Consider the following 13,181-nt stretch of genomic DNA (forward strand, 5'->3'; position numbering starts at 1 on the left):
AATTATTAGATATTTCATGTTCATATTTTAAATGTTCTTAGTAATAACTAATAAAAGTTTCGGGTTAACTACGTGTCTACCCGGTCTACGTATCAGCGTCGTATTCGCCGACTGTCAACAGGATACCCGCATTCTGCAATTAAATGTTGAAACTATCACAAAATAAAATTATTATTGATTAATTTATTAATAATAAGTATGTGTGAGTGTGGTACTGCGGATCTATATGCGGTTCTATTAATTATTTTCATTAGGTAAAACATAAATGAATTATTAAAAAATATAATATATGTACTATGTAGGTATAAAGTAAATTTCAAGTCGAAATAATATTTTGAAGTTTTGTTTTTTGGCATCAAATTTTATGGTGTTTTGAAAATTGCCCTTTACTTAATTACTTAAAAAAAAAAAAATACTTTTTGAAATAACATTTAATTGACTTATAAAGTTACATAATTCACAACTGTTATGAAATTTAGATGTGTTACATAATATTATGAATTATATAATATACTTTATTCACCTTAGGTTTGTAATAAATAGGTAGATAGGTAAATATTAAAAAAAAATGTTATCTTTTTTTTTATCTGGATAAAAATGATGATTTTTTATCTTTATCTAGATAATTAAATTATTATGTATCTTTTATCTTCATCTAGATAACTATTCAATCAATTATCTTTTATCTTTATCTAGATATTTAAAACATTATCTTTATACAACACTGCCTAAAGCTAAAGTCCACGACGAATATCGAATGTCTTGCTGAGTTAGTTCTTGTCCACAACTATATAATCGCTTCCTGACCAAACTCTGAAGTTTCGAATTACAATTTGAATGCACGGCGAATAAGTTACTCCACTTTTAAAATATTTTTTCACAAGTCATTCGCTCTCAAGAATTTTCCACTACGGTTTATTATACATATTATACAATAGAACTACGAGAAAACACATAAACGCGCATCGGTTAATACCTATAAATAATATAAATTATACATTGATCGCATGCAATGTTGTAGACACTTGTAGATTTACCGAAATAACAACCATGCCTACAATCACACAAATAGGCGATAATAATTCATGGGTCATGGCCACTGACTAGTGACTAGTTCAAAAGATAATTTTTTTTAAATGTCTCAACACGAGATGCAAGTTTGTAAATTTCTTATGACCTCAACGACTTGTCTAGTTTGAGTTTCCAATGCGTAATAACTTACCTTTAACCAGTTAATTATTATAAACATGGTTCAGGACTTTTCGCATTAAATATGTCGGAAATATAAATACATAGTAGGTACACATTGCACATAATATACTAATTAGTACAAATTGAAAAAGTCAAGAAAAAATCATTATATCGTTTGTTAACCGTCAACATAATGTAACAGCTAAACGTTCATGTCACGTCCACTGAACTTTTAACTAACTGAAGTCAATTTCGTTCAAAACCTCACACCTGGTACTCCTTTTGCATTGGATATTTACGGTTAACCACGTTTCATCAGCGTATTCGATCGCGACCGCGGTTTGTGGTTTTAACCATTTTAAACTCGGTCGCTATTATAATAGTAATACAATTGTTACACTTAATATTATAATACCAAACCGAACGATAACAATAATAATAATACTATCATTAGAATCGTCTGTTTTTCTGTGTATTATTATTATTTTAAATTCTGAGTGGAGCGAGGAAGCTATAGTGGTTTTACAATGGTGTTTATTTATTTATTATTATTTTTTTTATATCCTGTATACAAAATATTTACTAGAATGAGTGCTTCGATATCACCATGTAGTACCTTATATTTTAGCATATTAGAACAAGATGGTACTTTAGAAAGGTCGTTTTCAATTTTCTCAATAGTTATTTAATGTCACAGGAAAAACCACCGATATATTACGAAAAACTAAAACCGCTGAAAATAGGATTTTAATTCAAAACGCTTTGTTTATCACTATAGAAACGAATAAAAAATAATAATACCTACTATAATATAACTTCAACTTACAGTATATAATACATAATAACAATATCCAGACTGACAAACCGTCTCCGCTCAGAATCGTTTTTCTTATACAATGATATTACCTATATCATTGAATTAAAGTTTAATACAATCGTTTATACATTGAACCACTTGTAACCTACTTAACAGCAGACCGACCGCGACATCCACTTACCCACTTTTTTTTTTTTTGTAACCACTGAAACCAATCTAAATCATTATAAAATTATACAATATCATAAAGGAGGTAGGTATAGTGCGAAGTACCGCCTAGTAAAATATATTACAATATTATAATCGCAATTATAATGCTCACGTTTATGGTTGTCGCAGTAAAATATGGCTTTTAACGAGCGCTCGGAGAGAAAAATAACATATAAAATGTATTGCAGTTTCCGAGCTTGCAGACCCAGAATACTTTTCTGAGATTATCGACAACAGATATTTCGATATATAAGCCGGACTTAATTTTTCTCATTTCTTTAAACGTGACACACATTCGTGTTTCCATATATTATTATACCGTGTGAAATACTTAACGATATGTACCTATCACGTTACTCTGGACGCAAAGTGCAACAATATCGCAACAATATTATAATACAACGCAGACGTCTGATCTGGTACGTGTATGGTAATCGTGTGAATAAAACATAATATAAGCGAGACGAATAAAGAGCAATATAACAGTTTTAAAGCCCGTTTATTGCATGACGACACTAAAAGTGATGTCACGGAAGTAACTTTCATTAGATAGAATATTATAGAAGTTTTTAAAATAATTATAATAATAATAATAATATGTAGCTAGACTGATTATTTTTTTAACATCCAGTATTGAATATCTTATCATAATAATATATATGTATAATTTATGTTATGATGTTTTTTTTATCGAATTATTTAAATAGTGTTTAAATAATCTTTATACATGCCCAAGTGTTGTAGCTCGGTGGGTTAACGCGTTTGGTTTAAAAGTGTTGTTGGTCGGATTGAAACTGTTGGGCGAAAATACGTTTTTAATAATTTCGTTGTGGATATGTGGTGCTTGGGAAATAACAATAAAGGAGAAACACGTATGGACCTTGGAGCTATTGGTATACGTTATCGAAATAGGATAACATGCATCAAACATCTGATAATTTGTTTCGCTGCTGAGAATGAAGGTTTAGATAATCAATAAATTATTATTGTCTTGTACTCTTATAAACAAAATAAACGATATTTAAATTCAATGTTTTACATAGAAAATTGAAAACATTATATTTTAAACATTGAAAACCATACGAAATGTAATATTTATTTGAGCATAATATGAAAAATTAGCAATTTATTAAGTATTAAGAAAAAACTATTTACTCGATAAAATTAACACATTGACCATAATAGGTAATATGTTATCTAGATGTATCTTATTTTAATACGGTCATTGGATCATAGATCTTTGATACTTCCGTTCAGTGTGCCATGTGCGTACGCTTATGTCTTGTCAAATTGCTACTTGCAGAGAACGACTTATCGCATACATCACACGCGTACGGTTTTTCTCCAGTGTGCATGCGTCGATGTATCGTCAAATCGGTACATCTGGAGAACGACTTATCGCATACATCGCAAGCGTACGGCTTTTCTCCAGTGTGCGTGCGTCGATGTTTCGTCAAACTGCCACTTTCAGAGAACGACTTTTCGCATACATCACACGCGTACGGTTTTTCTCCAGTGTGCATGCGTCGATGTATCGTCAAATCGGTACTTCTGGAGAACGACTTTTCGCATACATCGCAAGCGTACGGCTTTTCTCCAGTGTGCGTGCGTCGATGTTTCGTCAAACTGCCACTTTCAGTGAACGACTTTTCGCATACATCACACGCGTACGGTTTTTCTCCAGTGTGCATGCGTCGATGTGCTATCAAATTGCCACTTTTAGAGAACGACTTATCACATACATCACAAGGGAACGGTTTTTCTCCAGTGTGCATGCGTCGATGTATCGTCAAATCGGTACTTGTGGAGAACGACTTCTCGCATACATCGCAAGCGTACGGCTTTTCTCCAGTGTGAGTCCGCTTGTGTCTCGTCAAATGGCTACTTTCGGAGAACGACTTTTCACATACATCACACGCGTACGGTTTTTCTCCAGTGTGTGTGCGTCGATGTGCTATCAAATCGGTACTTGCGGAGAACGACTTTTCGCATACATCGCAAGCGTACGGTTTTTCTCCAGTGTGAGTCCGCTTGTGTCTCGTCAAATGGCTACTTGCGGAGAACGACTTCTCGCATACATCGCAAGCGTACGGCTTTTCTCCAGTGTGTGTGCGTCGATGTGTTGTCAAATTGCTACTTGTAGAAAACGACTTTTCGCATACATCACACGCGTACGGTTTTTCTCCGGTGTGAGTCCGCTTGTGTTTCGTCAAACTACCACTTTCAGAAAACGACTTTTCGCATACATCACAAGCGTACGGTTTTTCTCCAGTGTGTGTGCGTCGATGTGCTGTCAAATTACCACTTTTAGAGAACGACTTTTCACATACATCACAAGGGAACGGTTTTTCTCCAGTGTGCATGCGTCGATGTATCGTCAAATCGGTACTTTTAGAGAACGACTTGTTACAGACATCGCACTGATAAAGTGTCTTCTCCATTTTGCGCTGGTGTTTCGTCAGTCCTTGTCTATTAGATGTTTACATAGTTATTTGGTTACTATGCTATTCTGTTAACGATCAATTAGAATTTATTGACTTCACCAAGTTTTTAAGCCAGTACTTGTCGTATTTTTTTTTAAGCTTTAAATTGGGTACTCATAATTTATTATTATACTTAATGTTGTAATTATATTATACTCACAAATAATTATCATAAACTAACTTATAGTACCTAAAAAATAATTGCCAAACTGTTCCACGTAGAAATCAGACCCAATAAAACTATTATCACCGACAAAAATGGACCATCCGTAATATACGATCACGAATTGAGTAATCGGCACATTCATGCAACAGCAGAGCATAGGGCGTACGGCTTTCTAATTTGCTGTTAGAAAAAAGTAATGGTAGAAAAATGGCTTTACTGCCAAAGAGTAATTATTGTCAAAAATCTTGAAAGTATACTTCAACGTTTCTAATAAGTTGTAAGTGGAAATTAAAAAAAAATTTGAGCATTATTCCAGATTAATTTTTATGAGCGTTTGAAGTTGACATGTCAAAATAAATTAAAATCGTGAAAATTGGCAAATTATTTTGAGTTATAAATTCATAAGTGTTTTTCAGAAATACTGAATTAGGACAGCCTAATGTGCAATTAAACTAAAATCAACATATTACTAGGTATTTCATTTTAATTTTCAAAATAAATTGATATTTAATGGCATGTTGAATTTCATAAGAATTAGTTAATTGTAATAATTTAAAATAAAAATTTTAATTAGCTTTCTATAAAATTTCAGATAGCATATAGGACATAGGTAGTATTGTTACAATGCGAAATATTCACTAATGAGGTGAAAAGTTGTTGTAGCACAATAATACAAATTAATAGGGCTCGGATGTATATGTATTAAAAAAACCAAAATATATAAATATATATGTAATAATAAATCACTTTTAAAAAATGAAAATATGGAATACAAAAAAATTACAAAAAAATGTAAAACATTGCTTTATAAATGACATTATTATCTAATTTACTTATTTTACTACCATTATTCATATTGATGAAGATAGCAATGAGATACCATATTATACATGCTCAAATTGTCAAAGTTAAATGATCTACGGTTTGGTAGTAACACAGATTTGTACCGACTGAAGGAGCGCTCGACTTCCACCGAGGTAATGGGTGCAAATTTCATATTTGCAATGTCCAAAGCAGTGAGTTCAGCCGGAAACATTACCTCATTAATTTCGCAATGTGTATCTCTAATCAATTTTAAGCAGTCTAAACCAGGATTTTTTTGTAATACGCTGTGCATTTTTTCTTTAGTAAATTCTAGTACATAGTTTTTAGCTTTTCCAACTTTGGACACTCGAACTTTCGGCATAATTTAACACTAACACGGCCAATTCAAAATTACACGTCCCGTTCGTCGATGTGGGTATACTAACTCGCTGTCAGTACTTCAAACGCAAACACGTATTAATAAATCGTTATATTCTATCATTTATCGAGGTCACAAATGTCGAACATAATATTATATCGACCGTAGATTACGGTCGATTAGTTCAATAATTGGTATTATTTTGTTTACGTACTTTTTGAAACATGGGAAATCGTATACATCGTATACAACTATTAATAAATCGTAAATTGTCGAAATATGTAGGGAAAAATGGAATTATTGAGAAATATTTAAAAATATGTACTTATGACAAAATATGTAAAAATATGTAAAATAAAATATAGTTCATTACAATGGAAATCCCTTGAAACGAATTTATCACTTACCTGAATTAATTTAACAAGTCAGAGTAAAAATATGTATTTACATATAAATCCGAGCCCTAATAATAATGATATAACTTGCACAATAATATTTAGGTTTGAAGAGACGGAAAAGACGTCGAAGCATTTTCACGAAAATCGTCAAAAATTAGCTCGACAATAATATGTATATTTTTTTTTTGTTACAAGTTACAACGATAAACGCACTTATATTATTGTGCAAAACAAATACGCTTCTATTTTCCTTCGAAAATAGAAACGTTTCACTCGTATTTTTAACGTAGTAATACATATTTTTATGAAAAACCGAAATTCATCGCAGACGTCGACTTGTGGTTTGAATACGAAAACGCAAAGATTAGCCTGAGCCAAAAGGCAGTAAGCAACAATGTAGTAGTTTTGAGAAAAATTACTTTTTCTAAATCACCTTGTTATTTTTATCATATTATCAAAATAAAATAATAAATTAATGATTCTTAAATAACTTTTCCTGTAGAATCCAATAATGCTGATGGATAAACTTTCAGATACCTCTTAACACCTCAAAACGCACATACGTACTTTTAGCTTAGTGGTGTGAGACATTAATATTATTGTTTTTAGAGGGAAAAATCAGTATGAGCACATTTATTAATATCATTACCATTAAATAATATAAAATAATATAATATAATCATGGTCGACGGTCCAAATACAATCACAGAATTAATAACAACCAGAAGGTTAACAGCAGGGTCTTCTAAGACCGTGGCTAACAGCGTATGTTTATAAATTATTATAATCTATGAGAATATGATATTGTGTGAAAATTATCATCAATACTTAACGAAAATACCGTATTTGAGCCAATACCAAGCAAAATTATCGTATACCGTGGTCAGTTACAGCCTTTTTGCTTAGCATGTGTTTGATACTGCTTTTTTGCTTAGTATCATTCATATATGTTTAACCACGTTTATTATACAATCTATTGCATTTACGGTATTTTTGCTAAGGAAACAAAAAATTCGGCTTAAAATAACGAATACTTTGATTTGAACTCGGAACGTTTTTAAAATAAAATATATATCATATTCGTCACTATTTGAAAAATTCCAACGACCATGTTATTAAGTAATCATAGTAATCATAGCATTTACTTCGATATGGGTCTAAACTATATAATATTTTAGGGCTCGGAAGTTGATGCATTTTCTTTTTTTTGGAACTTTTTGACGATGTTCTCCTGGCCACGAATGCGTTTCATTGGCATTAGAATCTGAACAACTAATTTGAATTTTGCTTTTTTTGGTGTTTATTACTTTCTAAGTCATTTTCTGACATTTTTAGGTAATTTTCCTACATTTTTAGTCATTTTACTGATTTTACACTAGTTCACTAACTATCGTTTCTTGTTGACTATTATCTATGCCGATAACCTAAAACTTGGAAATTACCACGGACTAAGATTAGTACTTGCCTATCCGATTTTATCTCGCCGATTACATTTTATCTCGTCGTTGTAGTGAATATTATTGTATCTACATTTTATTATTTTTCATCATATTTTGAGTAATTTGTAAGCATTGATAAATATATACAGCATTTTATAGTAATATAGAGCAAAATATTTTTTTAAAAAAACAGGTGCGTCGCGGGACGTACCGCAAAAGTGAGAATTAAGTTTTCAGGTTATTGATTTTGTAGTTGGTAGGAACATGGGGATTAAATGAATGGATGTGATGATGGTATGATATGATAATTGTAATTGATAATACAATTGTATCAATGTTAAGTCATTATTTTATTATAAATGCAAAATATTATTACAATATAACAGTCAAATATACATATGTCATCTTAATATTAAATATTTTCTACTACCTAATACTAAGGTAACACTTTCAATAGCTCGTGCGGGTTCTACATTAACTTTTAATTTATAAACTATCACATAAATATTATCTATTTTATTCGGGTAAACACTCTCTATCAGTATCACTATCACTCATTTTGCCGCGATACAAACTCCAGAAGCAATCACATATAAAAAGTTCATCACTTCTAACATAAAATAAAATGTAAAGCGGTGTCCGGCGATACGTAGTTAACCTATATACAGCACGACAAATGAAGACGCGCCGTGTATACACAGAGTTGGCGAAAATTAGACGAAAAAGAATCTGTGCGTGGCTGCCTGCGCGCGCACAGATGCTGGAGCGCGTGCACGCAGAGAGAGCGAGATAGGAAGAGAGACAGAGAGCGAGGGAGAGTGAGTGAGAAATAAGGAATGAGCGGGAGAGGAGAGTCGCAGCTGCTATGCGCGCGCCCCCCACCACACCCCGTTATCCTACCTCGCCGCTTCCCCTCGATCGCTCTTCGGACGGACGTTCAACGAAATAGGTCCCCAACCAAGCGCACGCAATAAAGGTCTCAATAATGGTATGTACAGGTGTATGCTGTAATACATTTTACATTTTAGTGCACAAACGTAGTATCTTTTTAGGGATATAGAATGCCCAAACGTTGTGTGGATTTTGAATACTAAACATGTAAAAATGCCTAAACGTGCTGCACGGAAATATATACGACTGATGTTTCAACACCCAAAACAACAAATGCCTTGGCCACTGCACGTGTGCAAATTCCACGAGTCCTTGGCTATGGAGGGCGTTATTATGTCGCCCGGAGATATTTCCTCATATATTACGCAAAACGGGGAAAAATAACGATGCATATGGTTTGCACAGGGCTTGAAATCGAACGATATTGGATACCGATTTTGAATAGCGGTGAAAACAGTTAGAAACCTCAATTGAAAATTGAATAGAAATTGAAAAGGAAATCGAAAAAAAATCGATACTGGTAAAAAATACTGAAACCGAAATAGGAAGAAATAAATACTCATATCCGATATCGAAATCAAAATCGGAAAATATATTTTCGGTTTCAAGCCCCGAGTTCGCGTATAATGTGATTTTAAGTAAAAATTATAGTCAAAAAAACTATCCGAAAAATGTCAACACATGTTGCTGACTGTTACCTATAATTTATTATTTACCGTTTATGTCGTTTTTCAATACGATTACCAACTGTAGGTGTAAGACATATTATAATATTATAGTCAGTGCCCGTAATACATGGGTTAGGTTTCCACACCCAAAACAACCCCCTTGATACGCCACTGCATGTGTGCAAATGCCTCAAGCCTTCAGCTGGCCATGAGGGGGGGGGGAATTGTTATTTCACATGTCATAGCGATTTCCTCATTATATTAATAATAATACTATGCAAAATAGTGTAAAGTTTGCATAATATGATTGGAAGTCGACATTTAGAAAACAAATTATATCAATTTGCTATTACCAGTACTACAGTGTTGGCACCAGGGGTGGGCTCGGGTCTACCTTAAACGTCCCCTCCTCTGTGAGCCACCTTAAGTGTTGAATACATTTAGTTATAGTATGCTTTCAATTACTAATAATGTGGTTTTGGCATAAATCATAATCGATCGTTGAAGGTATTGTGACATAATAATAATTTAAATATTATTAATTGCAATGTAAACATAGTTTTGAACGAGTTGAAAAAAACGTGTGCATCCAAGCCTCTCAAGTACACAATATGTTTTTTACCAGTTTTTTTAGTTTTATTAATTAACCGAACCGTTTACATCGTTTTTCAATTCGATTTCAAACTAAATGTGTAAGCCATATAAAAATGTGCAAATTCCATGGACCCTTGACTAGGAAGGGGAGGCACATTATTATTTCACATGTCAGAATGTCACAGCAATTTCCTTAAAATATAAAAGTATTACCAATGAAAAGCAGAAAAGAATAATATTAATGTAAATGGTTTACGTAATAATGTTATTATAATTTATATATATAAATATAAAATATGTATGTATATAGCTCAAAACAATTAAGTAGATTCAAGTACGTAAGTACCTACTGTATTCGCTCCATTTACTGACGTTGTTATTACCTAGCTGTTTGATAGTTATTTAGCCTATAGTAATATGAGTAGGGAGGGTATTAAAAGTATATTTCAAATAAATTAATAAATATGTATTACGCTATATATTTAATTTTTTTTTTTAAATTTAAATTTAAATACAAATTATGCTAAAAACTTCTTGGTGGTGAGAGGGGATATCCTTGTTTCCCCTCGGCAGATACCTAGCGTTTCGAGAAAAAAAATGAATAAACAAATACAATATGTAAGACTATATTATTATAGGTACAGATTACAAATGTAGAACAAAATTAAAAATGTTGTTTCACTTTACGGTTTACGACCTGTTAATTTATACCACGGGTACCTATATAATTATGTATATTATAAAATTGTACTTCCGCAAACACAACACATATTACAGTTTATGACGAGACTGGACATAATTTGCAGAAATTTCTCATGATATGCGGAGTGAACAAAAATACCTGACAAATTATATTACTTTTGTGCTCAATCAATAGTTTTTAATTTTTAAATCATTACAGACGCTTGAAAAACGCGTATAGTATACAATTTTGTAATTTAATTTTTTAACGTTGATTAACTATACCAATATACGTTATGTTTGGTTGTTATACAATGTTTAAACATTATGTTTTAAACAATGCTTGTTTTAAAAACGTTTAAAACATGAATTTAAAACATTTGTTTTAAACAATTCGTTCATTGTTTAAAACGAATAAAACATATGTTTAAGCAATGTAAAATCCAAGAGAATATCGTGTTGTTTTTTGGTTTTATAGTTAATAATAAATAAAAATAGACATCATTCGGAAAAAAAATTACAGTATTAAATAATTATATCTATTACCATCCTTCATTTTATTTTTTTTAAATTGTATTGAATAAATTACCAAATTTAAAATATTTTTACTTAATAGTTAATATATATACATAATAATATAATGTCCACATAAAACATCCATTCAGAAAATATTATAAATACATTTCATATACTTTTAAGTTTTAAAATAGGTAATAAATAAAAAATTAAACTACTAGTATACGGCATAGATTGGCATTAAAAGTAAATTATATATTAAATTAAAATTAAGTTATTTTAAATAGTATGCTATTTAGAACAAAAAATACAGTTTTTTTTTCAAAAATGAAAAATACAAACTCTGGTTATGAGTGGTAATAACCATTCTTAAACGTTTTTAAATAAAAGTGTATTCAACAAATTCAAAATGGGTTTTTAAGAAATGATTCACTGTATTCATATTATTTTAAAACTTAAAACATAATTAAATAATAAATAATATTATGATGTTTTCTTAGAAAGTTTTAAAATGAGATAATTGCAGTCTTCGTATTATTTTTCGTGATTGTTAATTCAGATGTCCGAATCGCTCTTTTGATTTTTCATAACAAGACCATTCATTATATTATTCTATAAATTCTAATTTAAACTTTTTAGCAAAATAATATAATAATATGGCATTTAAAAATGAAATAAAAAACTACACCCAACCTAATCAGAGAAAAGAAAACTTTAATTATTTATTTTTTTGTGTGTTAATATTTACATAATATATTAATATTTTCTTTTGAGCAGTATTGCATCAATCGCAAACCCGTGTAGTTCGAATGTTAGATAAAAATAATTATAGGTGCTAATCGCCGAAGTTTATACTATTATTAGTTATATATTTATTAGCTGTGTCAACCATCAGTCATTATTAAATTATTATTTTACACCAGTTCAGATAGATGCTATTATTATTATTTTTATCTGTTGGACCACAAGGGTCAGTAACGGATAGGTACTTTATTACTATATACCTACGAATCTCACGGACAACGCTATATATTAAAATATAATATTATTTACATTTAAAAAAACATTGCTTGTCCACAGCATGTTACACCCAAAACTAGTTGAACAATCAGAATTGTTCTTCTGGCCAACGCCGGGTAATTCAGCTAGTTATTTTATATTTACATTTATATTTATATATACCTAACTATATTTTAATACTAAACATAATAAAATAAATGCTATTTATTAAAGTTCAATAATTACATTATAACTGGTATTAATAATTTTGTGTCACCTTACTATCCTATTTCAATATACCATAACACGTTGATGGACACAACTGCTATAGCATAGCACCACATTTCTGACCTTTTAGCATCACTAAATTTTTAACCCTAAATCAACATTTACAAAAACAAATGCTATAGCAGTCATGCACCGGCAAGACCAATACACATAGAATGCTATGGCATGGCGTGTCCATCAACGTGATAATAAATGTAAATTATATGTACGTTCAATTGTTACTTATTATCTAACTTTTTAGCTAATGTTTTTAATGACCTAAAAAATCGATCTGTAATCGTTTAAATTATGTGTTTAATGGTCGACGTAAATTTTAAAAATGACGGACAAGCGGGAAGATGACGCTTTGTTGTACATTTAGTTGTGTGAGTCACTGTAATAAATGTGTTAAAATTTAATTCGATGTCACGGAAGTAACTTTCATTAGATATAATTAGGGCTCGGAACTTATTGAATTTGCATATTTTTATTGAATAGTCCAATAAGTTGCCAAGTAAGACAGAAATTTGTTTCAAGTTGTAACGAATTTAAATACATCAAATAAAAATTGCATATTTTTGCATATTTTGTGGTTTTAATGAAAACATGCATTTTTTCACAATAAATATATTTTTTTGCATATAACATGCTATATTTTAAGTACGACTTGAATATTTC

The 13,181-nt window shown here is 30.9% G+C and overlaps 1 protein-coding gene across 1 annotated transcript in view; it reads right to left on the reverse strand.

Moving 5' to 3' along the window:
- The window catches only part of LOC103307683 (zinc finger protein 62 homolog), a 42,554-nt gene that overhangs the window by 26,281 nt on the left and 3,092 nt on the right, over window positions 1-13,181 (reverse strand). Inside the window, exon 2 of the mRNA XM_008182373.3 lies at window positions 3,484-4,575. Coding sequence (XP_008180595.2) covers window positions 3,484-4,575 — 1,092 coding nt within the window. The remainder of the gene's footprint in view (window positions 1-3,483; window positions 4,576-13,181) is intronic.

The sequence above is a fragment of the Acyrthosiphon pisum genome, chromosome X, assembly GCF_005508785.2.
Source record: "Acyrthosiphon pisum isolate AL4f chromosome X, pea_aphid_22Mar2018_4r6ur, whole genome shotgun sequence".
In the NCBI taxonomy this organism is placed as follows: domain Eukaryota; kingdom Metazoa; phylum Arthropoda; class Insecta; order Hemiptera; family Aphididae; genus Acyrthosiphon; species Acyrthosiphon pisum.